The 24,429-nt window shown below is 40.0% G+C and overlaps 1 protein-coding gene and 1 long non-coding RNA gene across 5 annotated transcripts; one reads left to right on the forward strand and one right to left on the reverse strand.

Moving 5' to 3' along the window:
- The first annotated feature begins 3,567 nt into the window (after positions 1-3,567).
- Positions 3,568-9,336, forward strand: LOC144033778 (uncharacterized). The gene is made up of 3 exons (XR_013288068.1): positions 3,568-6,180; positions 6,463-6,613; positions 7,102-9,336. It is a non-coding gene; the product is annotated as an uncharacterized LOC144033778 (long non-coding RNA).
- On the reverse strand, positions 5,283-24,081 carry LOC144033776 (uncharacterized). 4 transcript variants are annotated; one of them, XM_077542104.1, is made up of 27 exons: positions 23,936-24,081; positions 23,608-23,691; positions 23,313-23,424; positions 21,742-21,961; positions 21,472-21,621; positions 20,650-20,757; positions 20,482-20,553; positions 20,234-20,332; positions 17,160-17,990; positions 16,377-16,504; positions 14,787-15,374; positions 13,827-13,958; positions 12,935-13,121; positions 12,743-12,817; positions 12,550-12,672; positions 12,054-12,197; positions 11,041-11,124; positions 10,911-10,979; positions 10,575-10,834; positions 10,306-10,467; positions 9,581-9,719; positions 9,399-9,503; positions 8,414-8,516; positions 8,007-8,339; positions 7,852-7,915; positions 7,073-7,174; positions 5,283-6,607 (listed from the first exon to the last, which is right to left on the reverse strand). In XM_077542104.1, the coding sequence occupies exons 2-27, from the start codon at positions 23,684-23,686 to the stop codon at positions 6,508-6,510; spliced, it is 4,569 nt and encodes a 1,522-aa protein (XP_077398230.1). In that variant the 5' UTR covers positions 23,687-23,691; positions 23,936-24,081; the 3' UTR covers positions 5,283-6,507. The 4 variants fall into 4 exon arrangements, with proteins under 4 accessions (XP_077398230.1, XP_077398229.1, XP_077398232.1 ...); XM_077542103.1 differs by having other exon boundaries at positions 7,852-7,918; XM_077542106.1 differs by lacking the exon at positions 17,160-17,990 and having other exon boundaries at positions 7,852-7,918.
- Between the last annotated feature and the right edge of the window lie 348 nt (positions 24,082-24,429).

Here is a 24,429-nt window from a genome sequence, read left to right on the forward strand (position 1 = left end):
GGCAAAAAACACCTCAGTTGGCGTATGGTTGTAACACAGGTTAGCATATTTTCACAAAAAGTTCACGTCGGAATGGACGCGGAAAACGGCCATTTGAGTGAATATGTGAGTAAACTGACTCCCAACGTGAATGTTACTTTAAAAAGTTAACTGACTGATGGGACGATATTTACTGACCCGTACACACTCACGCACTCGATAGACGATTTAACGGGACTACCCACCGGACATTTAAATCTACCTTCTAGAAAAACTGAGCGTTTATACTAAAGATAAACTGAAGGCCTATAAATCATTACATGTCTCCAACTAACTACGTCTTGAACGGACATGTTCAAAATTTCGAATAGAACAACTTGAGCGAGGACTTTTGTGCCGTGCGGTCGCAAGTGCTGCCAAGTCAACGACGGGGACAGAAGACGAGGATAGACGAGGCATGGACCTCTCGTACAAAAAATTTGACAAGTTATCGGAACCATTGTGGGGGCTTTCGCCTCCACAAAACTGAAACATACAAGCTAACGTTTGGTTAGCTAGCGGTTAGCATTTGCGCATGTAAACACGGACTTTTTGTAAAAAGAATCCCGCAAATAATGACTAACTTAAGTCATTTCAATCACAACTAATTCTAGCCCATATCATTGTCCAGGCTGAAGCTGATCGTTAAATCTTACCTGATATGAAGTGTGCGCTACAAACACGAGCATTGTTGATGATAGTCTCAGACAGTCCAGTCCTTTCGACGTTTAACCTCAGCCGTCTGCGATTACTTGACTGACAGACGCTGGGATGCGAGAGAATTTCAAGTTTTTGTTACAACCAAAAACACAACAAGACGACATTTTTTACAGACAACCAGCGTTGTTTACTTCTTAGCTGCACTTCCGTTGCCTCCAGCGGTTGTTTTTGCCTCCAGTAAACACCGTGACGTCATCGTGACGTAGGTCATGAAAGGGTCTATACTTTGTGTTGTTTTAAGTGATTTATAAATAAAGTTGAGTCGAGTATTACATATCAGCCAGTTTTTTTTATGAAATGTTACTTATTTGTTGTTTTTGTTTATTTAATAGTGACTCTTTTGGGCTTCCATCGTCTTTCCTTCCTACCCGCGTCTTGAATCAAATATGTACGATCATCTTCCTCTTTCTTCCCTTGCAAAGGTAACATTAGTGCGTTGTTACATTAAAAGTAGCCAGTGCGTCGCTAGAGCCTTAAATAAATAATTACCAGAGGCGGGAAAAAGTCCTTGAGGAAATTTTGTATTTGAGGATTATCTGACATTACATGAGTCACTTGCCTCGGTCAAAAATGTCTAAAATTTCTCATCAGCATTTTTACCATGTATTTGTATATTTCCTCTGGATGACATATCGACGAACGGACCACTGACTAACCACAGCACTCATCATTTCTCATTCTATCGGTCGTCTTCTACTCGTCTTTCAGATCACACATACTGACTGTTTGGCATTCATGACGTGTCCGCACACAAACCAAACACCGCCGCATACATGAAGGCAAAAGTGTCACAAGGAGACAATGACCCTTCACCTTTTTACCAAATTCCTGCTTGTCCTGTCCAACCGATTCTACCTGCGTGTGTAAGAGGCTTCGTTCATAATCCAACTAATGCAAAGATAGATGGTGACACGTTGTTTTTTTTTGTGTATGACATTGCCTTGCGTACGCACGTGTGCCTTTTGTACTTGTGTGTAATGAGCCAGTTTGGCGCATTGCCAAGCCCCAACCCGCATGCACAATGAGGATGAAGGACAATACAAGGGTATATGAATGATGGCTGTTTCCTCCCCAGGATTCAAATTCATTACCACGCCTGCTCGTGTATGTGCATATGTCAACACACCCTCTTTTGACGCGAGCGAATACATCAGTGCCCGGGTGTGTAATGTATGCGTTTTCCCCATGTCACACCGTGTTAAAAGGCAGTTGGTTTTATATATATATATATATATATATATATATATATATATATACACACACACACACACACACACACACACACACACACACACACACACACACACCTGGGGGGGAACAAAGTTTGGTTCCGTTTCACGTACGTCTCCTTTTAAGGTAACACACTCGTTCACTTCCGGCAGCACCATTTCAGTGTGCGTTACTGACTATAAGTAAGTACTATAGTTGTGAGAAATAACATCCATATGTGCTATATACGCAGTTCAATGTGTGTTATTTATGTTTGTAGTTAAGGTAACTACTGTGTTTAATTGGCTCGTTAACTCCGCGGAGCTTCGATGCTAAAAATAGAACGGTGCCGCTCACGGCCTACACGTAAGCTAGTATTAGCTCTTACCCATCCTACATTGTTTGTAATGTAGCTCTTTTCGTTTTCTCATTTGGGCTTGTATTTTAATTCCTGCATCTTATTTATTTTTGTTTCAGACCACACACACATAAATACAATTTTATATTGTACAAATAATATTCCACCTGCTGCCATTAATTAAAGCATTCAAGACATTCCAGACTCCTGATTCTCTGACCGGAATCAATGGTCCAAAATGCCCGCTTCAAATCAGCGTAATTCTTATAATTAATGTGGACAACACGACAGCGCCTCTTTCGCACAATTTTAAAGGGATTGAGTGAAGTCGCTGCGATTCGCAGGAAATCAACTTGGCTGTGCTCACACCCACAATGTTGCAACGTTTTTTGTTTTTTTTTTAAACTGCGGCAAGCAAAAAAGATCAAAACCTAATGTAGCCCACACCATTGCTGACCGAAAAACCAGATCTGGAAAAAAAAAAAAAAAAAAAAAAAGCGAAAGGGAGTAACGACCACTGGATTTCAATCTTAGAGTTATGATGTCCATTAGTATAGATGATATATGAGATATCCATTACTGCGCTCGTCTTCGAAGCCAGGATGTAATAGCCTAATGTGTTAAAGCGCGCCAATCCATACTTCCTCGACTATCAACACACCATCATCTGTATTGATTTATAAAATGCTCATCACTTTGCAAAAGCAGAATTGAGGCAACATTGCGTCCGATCACGTTGCCGCTTGGCAAGTCGAGAGGTGAGATCAAAAGTTCGGCTCCAAAGCAGAGCGATCTGCCAGCTGACTTTACAGTATGCGAGCGCTTTTCTGACAATACTGCTACAACTGCAAAAATGCATGTTTTCAAGACCAGCTGCTTTGTCTTCAGGGCGAAAAATAATAATAAAATATTTAGCACTCTACTCACACTTATGATGCAAGTAAAATTCCACATCACATTACATGTAATTTATTTTATTTTTTTGGCATAACATACCTCCACTGATATGCAACTAGTCTATGATGAAACGAAATCCATTCCAATAACCAACAGCAATTCATCATACATTTTAAACGCTATGTTCAACAAAACAAACTTTTTTTTTTTTTTTATAAAGTCAAGAGCGTTGACGGTGATGTACGACACTCAAGATGGCCACATTGCAGAAACGGTATATCCACCTGATGGAAATCATCTGACTGTAAATGGTTCTTTACCTGCTGAAAAACGGGGGGGGAAATACCAACTGTATTGCCAGATGATGTCAGTTCTCCACCAAACTACCAAGACACCTCATCCACCTTGAGACGTTTTGTGCACTATGTCCAGGAATGACCCAGACTTAGGACTTCACATGCTTGTTTATATTATTTGCTCAGAATCCAATAGGTTGTTGTTATTGGTATGTACAATTTCTGTAAACTTTAATATTTTAAGGAAACTTGTTCAAAAATACAGTGTCAACTCAAAAGGCTCTAAAGATGGACCTTGTCTTGCGTTTGAGGGAGGAGATGAAGACAAGAAGCACCCACGACAAAGACACTAAGAGGCAGAAACTAAAGAGAGCTGTACACAGGAACAGAGATCAATAATCTAGCAAACACGAACATCTTTCAGAGAGCTTATATAGAGAATCAATCAGTCTGATCACAGATCGTGGCAAGACATCATGTGACGTGAAATTCTCCGATTGGCTGCTGACCATCACGCAGTACCAAAGTTTCCCGTCACCACACACATCATCTCGGCACCGTATAGGTCTACATCATATAAACACAAAACTAGTAGAAAACCAGATGATTGTTACATGAAACAAAAACGTCATTCAAACAGAACTCCTTCATGACTTGAGTGAGCTGTGCAACGGACTGCGGCTTCCTCACCTTTGCTCCTGTTAGCTGTGCCTTTTTCTTCAGGTATGCGCACCTTGCATGGGACCAGGTCCTCCACCAGAAATCCCTCGTCCACCATAATGGCCATTGACGGCTTTAGGAGACGCACGAGACCACACTGCTGCAGAATCTCCACCGATTGAGCCTTCATAGAGAGTGTGGAGATAAACGTGACAGGTCCACGAGACGCGATCCCAATCAGACCCTTAAAGGTGCTTGTGGGACTTGTAGCAAGAGTCGAGCTCACGCTTCGGCGCTAGAGAATCTGGCGTTTGTACAGTCCAAGATTATACGGGTTTCTGCATAGCCTGATAAAGACCTCTGGCACGTTTTTGCTTTATAGTCTCCTCATCCTGCCGAATGCAGATTGCGCCAAGCAGCTCATACAAGGAAGTTAGCCGAGGTGCTAATAATCCAGCTAACAGTTGACTGGTGGATCTGAAATATGATAGCCAGATCATTCTGTACCAAACCCAATGACAGATCGCATATGGAGAGAAATAACTCATCAATAGGCTGAAGAGACTGTAAAAAACAAAAGTATGTTTATCAGTTGTGCTTTGGATAATCACATTATCTAAGAAAAGAGACTAAATTGACACAACGAGACACAGCTGGGCAAGACTCAAGTGGCAGGGGATGCTGATTGGTTGACACATGAGGAAGGGCGGGTAAAACACAGGTGGACTTGACGAGGCTTGACAAGACTGAGGTGGCACACAAGGACAACAAAACAGATCAGGGCTGAAACATGAAAAACTCAAACAGAACCTACTCAAAACTAGAAACCTGACAAAAGCAAAAACTGTAAAAAAAAAAATAAAAAAAAATAAATAAATGCTGTTTGTACTTCGATACAGCTGACGGTGGACAGCCCACATCTTTGGCAACCGTACGTGTCGAGTTACCTTCTTCAACAAGTTTGATAATCTCAAGCGACATCTCCCTTGTACCTTGTGGTGGTAATATGCTGTTTTGCGGCTCCAAAATGCAAGGTGACAGACAAATTGTTGTAAAAAATTACGTTTTTCAGTTACCTTTTACTCCACTGCTTCAATATGATTCTGCACAATAACGTGGATGACTCACATCAATAACATTTAATACACAGTGTTTTTACAATTCTGAATTTAAATAAATTCATGTTTGCAGAAAATGTAAAAATACAACAGTTTTAATATCTTAAAAAAAAAAAAAAAAACTTATTGAAACATTTAATACAAAAATAAATGCAGAAGGCTCACAATCACTGATAAGGTGAAAAACGAGTGGAATTGTTACTTTGCAAGTAAGGGGCGGGTCATTAATCGTGCGTTTAAAAAAAAAAATAGTGGCATTAAAGGAACTTTAAATTAACTCAAAGTGAATGCACTAATTTTGACACCTCTAATAAATATAAAACAGTATTTGGTTCATTTTTTTTTGTGTGTTTTCTGAATCAAACGAAAATATGACTTACTAGGCCATTATTTTGGCAATGTGACGATATTGATTTAAAGCATGTGTCCAGCATGGCGGGGTTTCCTTCAGATGTAAATCATATTTAATAATGGAACAGCTATGACACAAGAATATCAACTTAATCTCTTATAGGATAACACAAAAAAATAAAATAAAAATAAATGTGAGCCTTTTTGTGCCTTGTAGAGGACCTGAGCAGATTCTATGATACTTTACTGTAGTCAAAAAAAAAATTGAATAGCACCACATACTGTAGCTAAACTACACAAAAAAACCAAACCATTTGTAGACGTAAATAGTGTGTGATATGTGAGAAGCATTTGCGTCTATTCTGCCCTTCAGTGGTTTCATTTGAATTTTTGCAGTCCTAAAGCGCCCTCCTGTGGTCGCTACGTTTATTGTTTGTTGTCGAGTAAAAAGACGCCATTTCAATGTGGCAACAAGCAACGTCGACACGTTCACTCTTACGAAGACCGTTGAAACCTATTTTTTTGTTGTTGTTGCTTTGGACAAGAATTGTCCGTAAGTATATGTGATGTTTAGATAACACTTGAAGGTTTATTTGAGTTCATTTGGAGACTGTTTAAATGTGCCGTGTAACTAGCTACTAGCATGAGAGTGTCGCGTAATCGTTAGCTCATTTCACATTGTTTGTTATTTTATTTTTCTAGTTTTACGATGACGTAAACAAGGGTAATGGTCGAGGCCATTGTCCAAATAAGCAGCCCAAAAAGAAAACGAAGGACAGCAAAAAGTCGTCTTTTTTTTCTCTTTTTCCCCCCCCCCCTTTCTTTCTCTCCAAAGTCTGCAAAAGAGCACAGCCCGGCAGGACACTCCACAGTGTCGCCATCAGCAATGGTAGACTCTGATCTGGTCCTTGTCATCCAGGCCCAGCTGGACGAGATTGCTCGATTGGGAGGACGAAACCTGGTAGCGGGTGAACAGAGGTCTGAAGGTACTCAGTTAAGGACATGGGAAATTCACACAATCAAGTCTAAATAAATACATAAATAATGGTCTTGTTCAGCACCTCGGTAAGTTTGGCCGATCTGTCGTAATAACTTATCATGCAGGAACAGATTTGCTTTGCTGTGGTCTGTTCTAAAAATAGCTTACCAGTGATGGGACACTGTGTCTTGCTTATAATTGAAACAGAAGAAGAATGTCAACAGTTGAATTTTTATTTTATTATTATTAATTCAATCTCTGGTGTCATAACCTTATTTATTGATTGAATTTTATTATTATTAATAATAATTCAATCTCTGGTGTAATAACCTTATTTATTGATGATTGAATTTGTATTTTTTATTTTAATTATTATTATTATTATTAATTCAATCTCTGGTGTAATAACCTTATTTATTGATCAACAATCACGAGTCACTGCAGATAAGCAAATGTGAAAGGATACATGCTGTTGTCTTTCTTCCGCATTTCCAGCCACCTCCTGTTGCTGTCAATCTGCTGCTGCAATCTGCGGCCATCCACTTTCACCGACTTCTCAACGTTCAAGCTATGCGGAAACACAAATGTGCGGGAAATACGTTTGTCATGACTGAAAGTAGGAAATTCGAGAGCAGGGGTGTCCAAACTTTCAAAGTATTACTTGTGCGGAAATGTAAAAAACAGCATGGAGAGCAACGTCATCTTTTAGTGCTTTTCTATTGGCTGCTGCTTGATGACCTCACTTCTGTGTGACACACTTTCAAACGTCATCATTTCGGTTGATATCAAAATAAATCTACTAAAAATCACATTTCAAATCATCCCCAAAGGCTCATGCTTTAAATTAATTACCAAAGACTAAAACGAAGGACATTTTTGCCATAATTATAGTTCGTTTTGTAAACATAAAATGTTGTTTCAGTTAGCTTTCGTTTTTTTGATAAGCATTTTCGTTTTTATTTTATTTCGGTAACAATATTGTTTTGTGAATTTTAGTTTTTTCATGAGTTTTAGTGAACTAAAATAACCTTTAATATAGCACGTGTTTTTTGACACCCTCCCTTCTTACTTTGACCATCTCCAAACATTTTTGTTTATATTTGATTTGAACTGAGTCAAATGCCATTTTTAGCACATGTCGCGGGCCACTGAAAAATGGACGGCGGGCCGCAAATGGCCCCCGGGCCGTAGTTTGGACACCTCTGTTCTCGAGAATATTGTAATACACGTCAAAGATGACTTTACCTAGCAGGTGTATAGGATGCAGGTGAGATGAATGTCCTCGGGGCGTTGGCGTTAAGTGCAGCTGCTTCTGATGAACAACAACAACAAGAACAGCTGAACAAGAACGATCACTTGCCCGTACCAGACAAGCGCCACGGAACAGTTCTTGTGCATACCAGGAAAAATCTCTCTCCATCTGCGCATTGTGACATCCTCGGCAGTTCTCAGTCCGCTCGTGACGTAGCTGTCCGGGTCAGAGGTCAGCCCGGGGGCGCCGTGGGCCGACGACTTCCAAAGCGGGTTCGGTGGGCCGAAAGAGGTTGTGTCCGGCATGGGCGGAGCTCTTGCGGTGGCAGTGGAATGAGACAGGACAGCAGGGAAGGCCGGCAGAGACGCGTTGCTCCCTTTCTGACCTAATGATCCCAGAGCCCCCAAAACCGTGTTGAGCTGGCCTAAGATGTGCTGCTGGGACTCTGCTAGCTCCTGGAATTTGGCCGAGTACGCTCCACCTGAGAAGTGACAGGATAACAGACGAGATGAGGAAGGGAAAATGTTTTTGTTTGGGGTTTTTTTTTTCCCTTGCCTGTCTCGTTGGGAGGATCAACAGTGCTGCTCAGGTCTGAATCTGTCACATCAAATGTGACCTTCCTCTCTCCAGTCAACAGCGGCGCATCTTGAAGGAATGACTGCAAAGTAATAGAGGAGAAAGTACTCAGCAAGTATAGCAAAAAACAAAAAACAAAAAAAAGTTCTCTGGACACAGAAAGGAAATTGCATGACTTTATCTGAAGTAGTGAATTTCGGCTCTTTTCGGGATTTTCGGCTCTTCATTTGGATCGGCTCGGTCAAAAGAGCCGGCTCTCTTTTTGGCTCTCAAACGGCTCTTTTAGCTTTTCTTTTATTTACGACAAGATTACCATACATTTTGATAAATGACTTGGTGAACTAAATATTTAATTTTAGTTTAAAGTTTCATTTTCACAGGGCATGTTTTGACCCTTATTTTTAAAAGCCACGATAATGGTCAGATGAAGGGGAACATAAAATGCTTGTTGGATAGAGTCAAAATTAGTACCTCAATATATATATGATGTATTTTTCTATTTAATATTTCTGTTTTTCATTGCTGTAATGTACAAAAACACAATAATGTGCGTGTTTGTTTGTTTTTTACTTTTTTTTAATTATTATTACAATATTGTGACTTTTTTTGTATCGCCAACCTCCCTATAATTATCATATCGTGACCTTCATATTGTGATATCGTATCGTGATGTTTGAATATTGTTACATTTACTCGTGCAAAATTTCAACTACCAATCAGAGTGTTTTAAATCTCAATATAAAAAATGTAACTATTTTCAAACTGTTGTTTTAACTGGATTTCGTATGGCCCAATGTAGACACTTTTGAAGTGTTGAATTAACACTCCCCGAATGTCGCTTTGCAGATGCACTGCTCTAACGCTTTACCACGAGTCAAAATGCTTTAAACTCTTTACAATGACTCCGTTTTCGCATCTATATTTCATATGTCGGGACCTCCCATGACATATTGTCAATACGAACCTCTTCAGCTATGGACGAGTCGAACTGCATAAGTTGCTCTTTCCTGCGATTGAGAGCATTTCCACTCGTAAGCATCTGCTGGAGCTCAGACAAACTTTGTGCCTCCTGACGAAGAAGAAGGGAAATTAAATGAAGCATTTTAGCGTATCTGCATACATGCAAGGAGAATACGAAGTTCGTACCGTTTGTCTCGTTAGCGTTCCTTCCACGTTGGAGTTGTTGTGGGCCACATGCGGCGACCGTCTTTGCATTAGTCGGCTGCTCTCCTTCTCCAGGAACAGTTTGCTCTTTTCAATGGATGTACAATGGGAGGAGTTTAATCTGTCAAGTGTGAACCGCTGTTAGTGTTGTGAATGGGAATGATATTTTTTTGCTGATTAAAATTTCAATCGTCCGACAATCAAATATTTTTTGTACCGCTATTTTAAATGGAACTGAATGTCAGAAATTCTGCTATGAATTGGCCATGAGTTAGAATGGCTTTAGTGTTGCAAAGCCGGATTTTCAATGGCAGTAATACTTCTGGTCGCATTAAAAAAATATAATAAAATGGTGATGCAAAGATTACAGCTAGAAAAATGTGTTTTTATCATTAAAAAAAACAAAAACACCACCACACAGGTCTGTCATAAAAAAGAAACATGCAGACCGAATGACATAAAGCACTTAAGACTTGATACAGAAGTGAATAATAGTTGATTGCAAATCGTGCTTGTAAAAACTTTCTCCTCTGTTGATATCAAAAACCAAAATGTTTTCAGTCTACAGGAAAAAAAAAAAAAGAATTGACCTCATTGCACCATCACTTTCGGAGGTCAGCGTAAATGTTGGGATCCCATTTCAAAATTCCAATACCGATGAGGGATGAGGTATGTTGCAATCATATAAAAGTCTCTCGTGTACTTACTCAAGGATGTCGCAGTTGGCGTCATGTACAGTAGCGGCAAGCGCTTCGTCCAGATCGCCGACATGGAGTGATGCGTCTCTTTGGCCACTGGAGGGCGACGTCGCCTTATTTTTGTCTTTCTTTTGTCTTGAGGCACTTCCACCTTCCCTTAATTCCAACTCACTAACATGAAATCAAATTGCAGAAGAAAGTGATTACTGCCTGTTTCGAACTGAAAATCCACCTTACAACGTGGTCACAACTTCCCGTTCAATTTCACGACTGCGTACCTGACTCTGCGACTCAGCCGGTGACATCGTTCCTCAAGGACGGCCATCTTGCCCTCCAGCCGCTCGTTGTCCTCCCTCGCCTTCCTGCTCTCCTCCCCGAGTTTGTCTCTCTCCTGCCTCGACCTCTCCTCCTCCCGCCGGGCCTGATTCCGCTCCTGCCGCGCCACGCGGAGGAGTTCTCCAGCTTGGGCTTGCTCCTCCTTCATTCTCTCCAGCTCCAACGAGAGCTGGTCTCTCTCCAGGGTCACTTTGTGTAAGGCCTGGTTGCATACAAAATACATATTTTAAGCAATATGTAATTCACGGCCTTTTGGCTACACAACAAAAGCACGCCACCCCTGCCCGTTTGCCGAGATCCTCCTCTTCTTCGCCAAGCTCCTTCCTCTTCCTCTGCAGATCTGCAGTCTAAGAAGAGACGTCATTCGTCTTTAGCTGTATTCTGACGAGTTAAATGACAAAATAGTACCTTGCCGTGTAGCATTTCCTCCTCTCGCTTCAGCTCGTTTGATCGCAGCTCCAACTGATTGATCAGATCTTTAAGTTCTGATTCCTGCAGAAAAAAAAAATAAATAAGAAAAAGACGAAGTAATAATTATTCATGACTTTGAAATGTGCATTTCCACATTTTTTTTTAATGAGGTCATCCAGTAACAATGTACTAAAACAAAGATAAGGTTGTATGTAGAAAAAAAAAAAAACTATTTATGCACCTTTTCCCTCACTGTGTAAAAAAAACAAACTGTATTGAACACTTGAATTCTCCCATTAAGATCATTTCGGGAGGTGCTTGATACCGACATAAAACATTTCAAGGTTACGAGCAAAGCCGTGAACTATTTTGCCCAGCAGAGTAAAATGATGTCATCACTATGGAGGACCAAAACTAAATGAATAAATAAATGACTAAAAGTGAAAATAAAAATGGATATAAAATATATTTAAAAAAATATATAAATGGTAATAAAAAGAGCAAAAAAATGTCTATACATAAATAAATACATTTGTATTTCATTTTTTAATTATATATTTTTTATATCTGTGTTTATTTTTCACTTTATTTATTCAGTCATGTTTGGATATCATTACATCCCTAGTTTCTCTATATAAAAAAATAAATAAAATCTTAGCACATTTGATGTGTTGAGTCAGAATGAAAAATATAAATATATTTTGATTACTATATGGTGATTTGTCCTACAAAAGTGTCCCTGGATTACGCAATTTGTCAATGCTCACTAATACAGACGGAAAGAGAAATTGCAGTCTTGCACGTTATTTGTAGTGGCACACAATTCAGCCATGATCTTTTGAAGAAAAGAAAAAAAGTTTATGAAATTGTCCTGCACATATTTCACATCCTCCTGCAGCCGCCACAATCAATCCTGTAATCTGCAGGCTCTCTTCCTGAACATTTTCCTGAACCAAATTTACGCAGGTCGCATGCATGGCAACGTTTGTTTGACGTTTGTTTGATCTCACCCTGCGCGAACGCGTCTGCCGTGCCTTCTCTATTTCACTGTCAAGCTGCTTGTGGAGACTTTCCAGCTGAAGAGCGTGCGAGGCTTGAAGATGCTCTCTGTCACCCTGCAACGTCGAAAGCAAGCGGTCCCTCTGGGCACCTTGCTGTCGCAAAAAAAAACAACAACAAACAAACAAAAACATTCATATTCGAAAGAGAAAGCAACACAAAGCACAGTGAATTCTTTAAAATGATCAATTCCGGTCCACGTTATCTCATTTTAAAATGGAAACGATCATCCATGCTCGTCTTCTCCCTATTATTCTTTCATCACTTATCAAACAAAGCGACATTAAGTTATGAATTTCCAGTTGCTGAATACTTCAGAGGAGTGTCGCTTCGCCGTCTCATTACGCGAACGCAGGCTTGCTGAAATCTTTGCTTCGATCGGCGACGTCTCTTCGCACAAAAAAAAAAAAAAAAAAAAAAACAAGAGAGCAGATGCGTTCTTCTGACCTCCTCCAGTTGTTTCTTTCTGATGTTGTTCAGCTCTCGCTTGTGCTCCTCCCTCAGCCGCTCCAGCTTCTTCTCGTGGTCGCGCTGCACTTCTTCCCGCACTTCCGCGAGCAAACCCGACAGCTGTGCGGGCAAAGGAAGGCTCAATTTCAAGCTTTGTTATCGTGAACTTACTTCCAATAATGGAGTAAACCTCTCTGTGGTGCTCTGCTAGCTGCTGTTCAGGCCGTGGACCAATCAGCTCCTTTCTTCTCTCTGTGCCAGTGACCTTTAAGCACACAAATGAAAAACAAAAATGATCATAATGACGTATAATGTGGAGTTGACGTGCTAATTGCTGTTTGTTTTTTTTCATAACAAACCAAACAAACAAACAAAAAACTACCTCCCACTTAAAAGAGTAGAATTTCTCGTCTTGGAGTTTTTTTTTCTCTGCTTGCAGCTTTTCTTGCGTCGCAACCTTCAGACGCTCAATGTCCGACTTATTCTGAGCCTCCAACTTGTCACGCTCTGCTGCCTTTTCTTCTTCGAGGGTGACACGCAAGTCTTCCAGCATGGCTTCGCTCTCCTCCCTGATCATACAAAATATTGGAATAAATTCATGTCGGCTGTATCAAATAAGCATCAGTGCATTACTTTCATGTGATTATTCCGTCATGTTGATAATTACAACTATCAGATGTGCTGTATTTGATTGTTTTCTTTTGCTGATGAACTGTATCAACGGGTGTCTACTAATGCTGTCTATATGCCCTGGTAATTATTCTTGACATTTTAGTGCCTGTTTGTTTTCAGCTTGAATTTGGGGCAAAAACCGACTATGTGGCGCCATCTTCAGGTGAAACACAATTTGGCCGTTTGTCCTCTCATTGGACAAGCAGAGACGACTTTGATGTCACTTCGACAAACTGACGTAGTTGCTCTGGCAACCTTGGAGTGTTATCCAAGCCCAACAGGAAACGCCCCCTTTGAGGGCTGTTTTCAAATATGGGTGGAGCAAAAACCTTGTGTTGCGTTGTGTTAGAATAAAGTGCAATTGCACCTCCACTACACTAGGGGGCAGTGGCGCTGTCATTTTTGGCAGAGTGTAAAAAAATGAAAAATCCAAAACTAGAATATCTTTATACTGCAGCCAGCAACACGGCTCGGCTTGTGATATCACTCTGTATGTGTACATCATATTAATGTCTTCATCATTACCAAGCCACTATGAACATGAAGGTTATGAATTAGTTTGTGTTTCTCCATGATAACAATCACTCCATTCTGACTCTGACCTGAGCTGATGCAGCTGCCTGTCGCTCTCCTTCATAACGGACTCTTTCAGCGCCTCCAGCACGCTGTCGGACTCCTTGTTCAACCGGACCTCCTCTTCTTGCCTCGTGGACAGGAGATGCTGTTTCAGAGCCCTGATGAGGCACATTCAACTAATCAATCAAGTTGAAAGTCGATTTCATGAGTGATTTTTTTTTTTCACAACAGCAAATGTCATTTGGTATCATCATATAAATGACGCATTACAACTAGACTAAGTGCAATTTCTGGAGAAATTGCGTGGGAATGCTGAAAGCTGAATACTCAACTGAAAGTAATTAACTATTTACTACTACTACTAGTAGTAGTAGTAGTATTACTAGTAATTATTAAGCAGTAATTTGTAGTTAAAAAATGTGACATTGTATGCAATTGTAGTGAATACGGAGGTATGAAGCTGAAACTTTGCGTTGAATTTGAATTCTGAATATAAAACGGATAATATTGAAACAAAACTTAACGACAAATGATATCAAAAGTAATGGATGTGAAATAATTTGAGGTGGCCGTTGACGGACGGACATTTTACGGCCAGTTTCCGATTGACGATAAACTTAAAATAATTGACAAACTAAGAATTGACGGAAGGGGGTTTCCGTCCATTAATATAATCATCAATCCATCACGACGTCAAATTGTATCAAGAGCAGAGATGGGAAAACACGACACAGTCGATTAGGTTGTGCAATCAAGTTATGCGATAAACAATAATAATAAATATTAATAGAGATAATGCTAACTTAGCATTAGCTTAGCATGCTATCTTAGCATTAGCATTAACTTAGCATTGGCTTAGCATTAGCTTAGAACGCTAACTTAGCATTAGCTTAACATGCTAACTTACCATTAGCGAGGGATGTTAAAAAACAAGAATTGCGAAAGTGCCGAGTGCTCAGAAGAGTCGATAATTAGCACGAAAGTACCTCAGTTGTTCTTCGCTCTCTTCCGTAAGCTTTTGCTCCTCCTGTTCGTTGCTTCTGAGCTCCTCTTGGAGGAGACGTTTTCTTCTCTCCTTCTCCTGCATGAATCGCTCCTTCTCTGCCTCCTCCTCTTTCTTTATCTCCTCCACGAGGAGAGACATTCTCATCTCTTTCTCTCTTTTCAAACGTTCCTTCTCTTCTTCTTCCTCTCTGGTCATCGTCTCTTGAAGACGAATCAGTCGATTTGTTTTCGGTTCCACCATTATTTGATCCTCGCTCTTCTCCACTCGGCTCTTTTCTTTTTTAGTCTTCCCCTTCTCATTTTCTTCCTCCCTCTCTTCTTTCGTCTCATCTTTCCCGATTCCAAATGTTGATTCTTTGTCCAATGATCCCAGGAAATTCCGCACGACAGTTTCCCCTTCGTCGATTTGTGTGTCGGACGTTCGGGACAGTCGACCTCGGGACGTTTCGGGCCTTTGTAGATTCAGAAGCGAGCTGAGACCAGCTGCCGTTTGTTGGCTTGATCGCTGGAGCACCAATCTGTCGACTTTTGGAGATTTGGGTTTGTCTTTGTCTGCAGGCTGCAAACGCCTTTGGAGAAGAAGAATGTATTTGCAATGTTAATTCATTCCAACGACTCGCCTCTTCGCAGCATTCGTTCATTTCAATCATGACATATTCTGAGAACAGAAATTTTCATTCTTTCATCAGGTTTAAAAATTGGTGGAGTCCATCGACGACAGGGCTGCCCAAACTTTTTCATTTGAGGGCCACATCCAGAAAATCACATCATGTTATGAAGACAAATTGTGTTTAGTCCTAAAAATTGTACAAATAATTTAGTTGTGCTTTTGCATACTTAGAAAAATGTTACAGTATGTAAACGAATTGATTTGTAATATGGCAGTTGGGTTATTATAGTTTGGGAATTTTTCATTTTAGTTTGTATTAAGTTTTGAGTTTTTTTTTTTTTTTAAGTTAGTTTTTATTAGTTTTAGTTCTTTATAAAAGCTTAGTTTTAGCTTTTTTTTTAACGTGTATTACTTGTGCACAATATTTAAAAAAACACCATGGGAGCGACGTGACTATTCCGGTTGATATCAAAATGAATCTACTAAAAATCACATTTCAAATCATCCCCAAAGGCTCATTAATTAAATTAATTACCAAAGACTAAAACAAGGACATTTTTTGCTATAATTATAGTTTTATTTTAGTTAGTTTTATAAACATAAAATGTAGTTTCAGTTACTTTTCTTTTTTTTTTAAAAAGCATCTTCATTTTTTATTTAGTTAACGAAAGTGTTTTTTGAATTTTAGTTTTGTTGTTTTAGTGAACTAAAATAACCTTTCATAGCACCTGTTTTTTGACACCTTCCTTCTTACTTTGACCATCTCCAAACATTTTTGTTTTTATTTGATTTGAACTGAGTCAAATGCCATTTTTAGCATATGTCGCCGGCCACAAAAAAATGGACGGCGGGCCGCAAATGGCCCCCCCGGGCCGTAGTTTGGACACCGATGATCTATGGCTTTCTTCTTCTGGTGTCTGGAATCTATTCGATAGAGTATCACCATAAACAAGCAACGAACCTCTTGGCAGCCCCGCCCTTTATGTACTTATACATTGCATCATCCTGATCTTCTTCATCGTCATGATCATCTTCCAATGGACTCACAGAGCCGGACAGATCATTCAGGTCCAAAAGCTTTTCTGACATCTTTGCGAGACAAAAATAAAAGAAAACACTTTATCGAACAAGTTGGTCCACAAACACTGGACATATTATTGTTATTACAGTATTGCAAACTAATGAGAGAGAGAGAGAGAGGGGGGGGGGGATATTTCCCCCCCTCCTCTCTATATTTCTATGTTGGTTTAGGACACATAACGTAACCCGGTCTGATCGACAATGACGGGGAGGCATCTTACGATCATTTTTACGTGCCAGATTCATACTGTACGCCCACGCCAACCTCTGAAAACATATTTTTTTTAAACGATCGCACCAATAATTTGTACTTTATGAATGACGTCGTCGTCGTCGTCCTCTCTGCTGTGTACAGCTTAAAATGGCGCTCAAAACGCTTCCTCTCGGTCCAACCTGGCTTTCTGATGATGTCATCTTTCTGGCAAGTGTTACTGTAACAACCATGTTCTTAAATTCGCAAATCCGTTGCCATGTGTGGTTAAATCAGGTGCAAAAATCGGTTTTGTGGGCGTGTTTGCGCCGGTATATGATTGGAGCAATATCCTCGGCGATTAGGTGGCTAACTGGGCGCAGACTTGCAAGTGCGGTTGCGGTGCAATATTTGGCGCTATTAGCGGACGCATTCTGAGTGAATTTGCCCCAGAGATTTCATAGCCATCCGTACCTCTGCAGGAAGGGCCGATTTATTATTCACACCCTCCATCTCGCCAGGTTCTCCCTTTTGGCCGCACGTTTGATCAGTCAGTCCCGCTTTGTTGCCTCGCTGGGCAGATGGACTCGTTTCCATCTCCAACATCTCCATTGGCTCCTCCTCCTCCTCCTCAATCAGAGACGCCGACTGAGCCTTGTGGGCATCGGATTCGTCTTTCAGCTCTTTTTCCTGACGTCGTTTGTCCCCATCAGCACTTGCTACGCAACTCTCCAACATCTCGTTCTCATCGTCTGTCAATTTCATCTGGCTCAGGGAGCATCGCTCCAAATCAACACGACTTTCATCTTCCTCTCCTCCATCTTGTCCGCCATCATCCGCAGCACTCTTCTGCACAACTCCACCATGATCGTTTTCCTTCACGTCTGCGTCATTATTTGGGGAATCTTCTTTGCCCTGCACATTTTCTTTCTCCATCTCCTCTGCGCACTCCGTCTTCTCCACGTCAAAGATCTCATCTTGCTGGACTCTCTCAGGTCTGCCACCTACATTGTCGAGGAAAAAGTCGATTCCTCCACCATCTCCTTGGCTTTGCTTTTCATCCTCCTCATCACCGGATTTCTGACGCTCCTTTTCGAGAGTCCCGTGACCTTCGCCCTGCTTTTTGTGAGCATCGCCATCATCATCATCCCCTTTTTGGTCACTATTCTTTTCCGCGTTCTCATCTTTATCTTGGGTCTCCGTTTCGTCCCCCGTCTTCCCGAAAGGCTCTCCACCTTCGGCCACAGTCTCATTGAGACGGCTTCCAGCTGCCAGAGGGGTCAAGCGGCGGCCTCTCAAAGAGTCCTTTGGGGAAAACAGTCCATCCATTCCAAACAGATACGAGGGAGAGAAAATTAGGAAGGGGTGACGAGGGAAGCAGGCAGACAAAGACAAGTCACAACATTTTCACATGCATGCAAGATTTACTTGATCAATACATGCAGAATTAATAGATGGTGTTTTTTTGAAAGACGCGTTAGATGACAGACAATACGCATGGAAAAAACATAGAACTGACCTGATGGTGGCACATGCATGCGATTACAAAAAAAAAAATATCTCACATCTTTGTGGAAGGGGAAACCAAAATGTTTATATCGTAAAATTTGGTGTATTGGCGGTATCGGCATATACGCTACACCCATTAAAAAACAAATTAATAAATCCAAACTTAAAGGGAAAGTTAATTAAAAAAAACAAAAACTAATTAACTGTCAATATAAACCTAATTAGAGGCAGAAGCCATAACCAACGAGGTGTTTGCTGTACACTCGCAGGTACATTAATAATAGCATAGCATTGACTATTGTGTACAGTTGTTTGATGGTTTCAAACAATCGAAGCAGCCTTGCTATATATTATAGAAGTGTATTGCATTCACTTGGAAAAAAAAACAAAACTTTTTTTCTGACTTTTTTTGGGGACCCTTGTTTTTTTTTGTAGGTTTTTTTTTTCTGTTTTTCTGAATATTTTTTTATTAAGCTCCCACAAGAAAAACAGGAGGCTTTTTTTTTTTTTTTTTTTTTTTACAAGTGAATGCAATATGCTTCCGCAATTGTAAATTATATTATATATATATATATTTTTTTTTTACAATTATGTTTTATGTGCCCACACTATTCTGATTAATATTGTATTTGTGTGATATGAATTATGCAGCCAAAAAAAACAAAAAAAACACCTGTTTTTAATCCATCTCATGGGGGCAGCCATTTTGCCACTTGCTGGTCGATTGAAAATGACATCATAGTTGCTCAGGTAACAACCAATCACAGCTCCACATCAGAAAACAGGTGAATCGTGATTGGTCGACTCATTGCCTGAGTGGCTGCGATGTCATTTTCAGTCAACAACAAAGTGGCAAAATGGCCGCCCCCTGAGACTGATAAAAACACAAAGCAATAATAATCAGAAAAGTGTGTCTGTATATTGTAAGAAAACTTTTGTGTTGACTTCCCTTTTAAGCTAGCAGAATTATGTTTGGGTAACGATAGTAGCATTGAACTAAATGTGAGCAGATTTGATTTAAACACGTTTAAAAAGGACACTTCAAATAACGATTATAAACAACTTTGGTGGAGTTGAACAGAAGCTGAGAATTAGAAAAGTATGCAAAAAGGAGGTTAAAGTGGGGGAAAAAAGATTGTGGCTTGTTGTCCAAACTTTATGGTACAAATGTTGACAAACCATGAAGATCTTGCAATTAAAAAAGAACAACAAAAAACAGGTCTACAATCATAATGTGATTCCCTGATTTGAAAAGGGTCGAACTCAACATAGAAACATGAGGACGACCATGCTGTCAGAATTCAGATGGCAAAACAGTAACAGTGACAGTAGGTGGAGAGAAGGACAAACAGGAAGGCACAGTGGCAGCCATGCCCGTAGGACAAATCCCAGCAGCACAGAAGCTGCTCAAACACATCCTGGGCCATGGGGCACATGTCACAAATAATTGAAAGATGAACGAAAGATACACAGGAGGATAAGATGAAAATATCATTACATTAGAAAATGGTGAATAATAATAACAACAATACATTTCAAATAAATCTCAAAGTGCTAAAATGAAAAGATAGTGAACTTGTAAACATTTTTGTCAAAAAGGCAAATACGGTACAATTTGACCAAAACTAGAAATCGAGACAACATGCGGTAGTAGTCACTGATATGATTAGTACCGACCGGCCATCTTTATTAAGTCAGTGTTTTGTAAATTTAAAATTCCTGGATAACAACGCTAATTAGATTTTGCATTATAAATGTTTAAAAAAAAATACACTAGAGGTTAGAGTGCATTTTAGTTTCATTTCTAAATTTCAGTCACCATATCAATATCTCTAACACTGTGTCAGTCATGTACTGTAAGTCGCTGCTTTGCTTGCTTGGGGAAATTATAGCATAGATGACTTACAAAAAGGTCACGTCAACACCAAAATGATAACACATACAAAACAGTTTCATTTTAAATGAAAAATGAACAACAGTGGCAAAAAAAATAAATCAGACCAACAATTTGGTATTTACATACGCGTTTATGCGCATACCTGTCGCGATGGCGGCTCACAGCTGTGGCCTCCAGATATGTCCTGCATTTCTGGTTCAGTCCTTTCCTCTGCTCGGGCTGCAGCACTAGCGTCACTGTCCTGACCCACATGCATGTGCACGCACACACACACACAAATAATAAAAATAATAATAATGAAAATGAAAAACGAAAGTCAAAGTAAGGCGTAAAAGGAAAAACAAATCAAGCCAATTGCTAACGAGGCCATAGATAAGCAGATGTGTGTACCTCATATTGGATGCCCCCTCTGAGTTCATCCAGATCCAGGTGGAGGTTCAACAGTTGCCGGTCTGAAGACCGCTGAGTTGCCAAAAATAAAAAGAAAATCAATTTAAAAAACGTCATCTTCACATTATGTAAGGCGCATATGCACCAAGTCTATACGAATAAAAGTACCTCATTTTCCAAGGTTTCATCGCCGTCATCGCAGCCAGGCATGGTGAGGTACACTTTTTCTTCCTTCTTGAAACTCAAAACACTTTCAGTGCCAGTGTTGCGCAGTACCTGAAAAGAAGGGATATGAAAATCAACACTTGAAATGCTGAAAAACGACATCAACTCAAGTTTATTTAACCTCGCAGCGGGAGCCGCTCGGGCCCTAACGAGAGCTGCGCATCACAATGACGCGACGCAATCTAATCAAATACAACGTTGTCAAGGCTGACGTGAAGGATCAAAGCCTTTGTAACATTAAACCTGATTTGACGGAGCGTCACTAAACAAAAAAATATTAGTATCAAAGTCACTGTTGTGGGGAAAATGGATCTTTTCTTTTCAATGTTGGCTCAATGTCACTCAAATGACCGATTTTCAAATGGTGATAACTAAAGAACGGAATAAGGTAGAAACATACTTTTTTTTTCTAATAAAAGAATGGAATGCGATCTTTCATGTGGTCGCCATGTTGTATATGTGGCAAAAGAACACAATATTCTGTTTGCTTCGAAAAATGAGTTCGAATGCTCGAAATCCGCCGGCATCGGGGGTTGTTTTTTTGATAACGTGCGGCAGTAAAAGAGTTAAGTGTATACACAAGTTTGGAGTAAAAAGGACACTCCATCCATCCATGTTTTGTACCGTTTATCCGAACTAAAACAAAGTCAAACTACTCCAAATTGAAGACACCTGATAGTAAGCCAGCCATCTGCAAACATTTGGCCGAACTCCAAATCGTAATAGAACACCATTTACGTTACGACATATTTGATGACGGATTACCCCAAGAGATGCTCTGAGGGGTTCCAGTCCCGCAGATCCACGAGAGCGCGGGAATGCAGATCCAGAGATTGGCCCGAGGACAGGTGCATCGAGACCGCCGAGACGAGCCAGGTTTCCGATTGGAGGCGGCAAAGACCCCAATGCTGAACCCTACAAGATGGAGAGCAAAGTCAAAAGTTTGTTTTGAAAAAAAAAAAAAAAAAAAGTCTTCGTTATTGTTTCATGACGGTGCACTGCTGTCATAAAAATTGGAGAACTTCGGGTACTCACTTCACTCTTGGCTGAATTCTTCTTCTTTTTGTCTTTTTTTTCCTTCTTTTCTTTCTTCTTCTTCTTCTTGGGCCCGGTGCCCCCAGCTGCGGAGGCGCTTCGGAGACCTTCGCGTTCCTGGATAACGAGGCGGCGGTAGTGCTCGTCGCACGGGTGATCCCAAGTGGACGCACCAGAGGAGAAGTTGTAATAGTACAGGTCTCCTGTAACAACATCTTGGCTGCAGCAAGGACCACAAGATGACACAAAGATGACATCATTTACAGATAGCACGGTGCTCCACACTTTTTTTTTGGAAAATCCATCAGGAGCTGTGATTTCGGGTTTTAACCCAGAAGATCATTACTGATGAAAAGTAGAGCATCTTGGTTAACTCATAATAACTTTTAATTGTGAATGTGCTGTGCATTGCCAAATTTGGACTTTTGTTCTTTAAAAAGGTACCAATACAGCGCGTGACAAATTATTATGGAAAGAGATGGTTTTTTTCTCTGCAAAAGGCACATACTTTTCAAGTCACCAACTGGAGATAATTATTTGAATATTATGTAAAAATATATAGGAATAATACGTACTGGGACTGAATATCTGCGTTCTTAAAAATACATGGAAAAAAAAAACATTGCTTTTCTTGCAACCACTGAACTTGCGAGTTTTTGAACAGCACAGTTTGTGCTTGAATTTATTTCCTGTTTGTTGAGGGAAAAAAAAACATTCAAATTATTCTCTAACAGTTGATGACTTGAAAATTATGTTGAGTGCCATTCGCACGGACTATTGATAAAAAATGACAGAAAAACATCACTTGCATAATAATTTGGAACACTGCACTTCCCAGTTGACGCACAACACAGATCTCTTTGGCTAAATGCGAACGAGCTGACTAATGGAGTGCTTCAACAACCATTTAAAAAGTGTCTACACACGTCACACACTAATTCTTGCGTGTATGCCTTTTTTTTCTGAAAGTTAAAAGTCATAAGATAGGCAGTTTACAAAACATTCATTTCATTCGACGCAAGTCACATATGAAAATAGTGGTCAGGTGATAAGAATATGGAATATACATTTATTCAGTCAGCATTCGATGTACAACAAGTAACACTAGTAACAATAGTGTCAAAAGAAGGTTGTTGGTGGCCTGCAGCTGACATCTCCTTGGAGATGGCTTAAAAAAAAAAAAAAAAAAAAAAAAGACTAACATGCTCTACTGTCACTCTCAGATGTCTAGAGCGCCTCCAAACCCAAAACTGTAAGACAAAGCGGTTGCTGGCTAGAAGGATTCCATGATGTGTTGCAAAATGTGTGTCCTTAAAATAAAACAAAAAACAAAACAAAAAACATGGATATTGAACGCTTTACCTTTTAATCCCAAAGGTTTCCATGCAAAATGAGCGCATGCATTTCATTCTGCAGACCTCCCTAGTACATAATATCCATACATCCATTTTTTTAATCAGCCAGAGTCTGGACTTCACTCTGGAGTCACTCGTACATAATATGTATAATTTGGTTTTTAGTCGCTCTCAAAATCCCATCGGAACTTGACTGCAGTACATCCCCTGACTTACCAAGGCTTCCACTCCGATGGAAGAGGGGCAACAATTCCCTCCCTGGCCAGCCACATGAGCTCTGTCTCATTGTCAAGATCAATGCCTATCTCCTTTGCATACTCTTTGATTTCTGATAAGATGGGGGAAAAAAAGGAGTGGAGGTTAAAATAAAAGAATTAATGAGATGTAAAACTTTGAGCTTGTGACAAAACAAAAGACCAATAAATACATTGTTTGTATTTATCTCCAATGTTTGAGCATTATGACATAATTCAGCGTAGTGTACAATTTTATCTTAACAACCTATGTGTACCTTGTTCCGAGGGATTATAGTTTTCATCAAAGTCCTCCTCAAGGATGAGTTGGTCTCCAATGACCATTGGCGCACTCATGATTACTGTAAGTAGAAATGTATATCCAAAACACATTTTTAACACATTATGTAAAAAAAAAATGCCTCCGAGGTCAAGATGTAAATATAATGAAAGATACTTTGATATGTTATACACAAGGATTTCTCCGAATGAAGCTGTAGATTAGAAAAGCGAAGCGTCTCAAATACATTAGCCATTTAGCTACGGCTAGCTAAGCAGCTCCGGAAAAAGAAAAAAATAAAACTCGTGAATCGCCAAGGAGCTTACCTCGTAACTATCCGACGGCCCTTTGCTTCTCCAGATTCTGTCAGCTCAGAAAGCTGGGCATTGTTTTTTGCTAATGATGTAAAATGAGACGCTTATTAGAGTAACATCTCCAAGGACGCTTCGCTGGTTTCCTGTTGACGGCTAGAAATGGGCTGTGATTGGCTAGGAGCGTGAGACATTCAGGAAACATCGTAAATTGTTCTCTGCCTCATTGACGTATTTGAAGTCGTTTGTTTAAAAACGGACAAAGCAAAATCACCCGGGGGGGGGGCGGGGGGGGAGTTCTTGTATATCTCATATATCAAAATGGACATCATACCATTTATCAAATATGGACATACTCCGAGAACACTTGTAGTTTAATACGTTGTTTGCCAATGTGTATTTTTATTTACTTGCAATTGAATATTTGTTTTGTGAATTGTGTTTTCTTTTTTTTTTAATTAAGAAAAACAAAACAAAAACTAACTTTGAATTTGCTTTGCCACCATTAT

Source organism: Festucalex cinctus, chromosome 13 (genome assembly GCF_051991245.1).
Source record: "Festucalex cinctus isolate MCC-2025b chromosome 13, RoL_Fcin_1.0, whole genome shotgun sequence".
Taxonomy (NCBI): Eukaryota; Metazoa; Chordata; class Actinopteri; order Syngnathiformes; family Syngnathidae; genus Festucalex; species Festucalex cinctus.

Coding starts and splice junctions, on each gene's coding strand:
- LOC144033776 (XM_077542103.1), bottom strand. CDS start 23,686: ATGAGTGCGCCAATGGTCATTGGAGACCAACTCATCCTTGAGGAGGAC. Junction 21,962..23,312: donor CCATCGGAGTGGAAGCCTTG/GTAAGTCAGGGG, acceptor TCCTTGCTGCAG/CCAAGATGTTGTTACAGGAG. Junction 15,375..16,376: donor AAGGGCGGGGCTGCCAAGAG/GTTCGTTGCTTG, acceptor TCTTCTCCAAAG/GCGTTTGCAGCCTGCAGACA.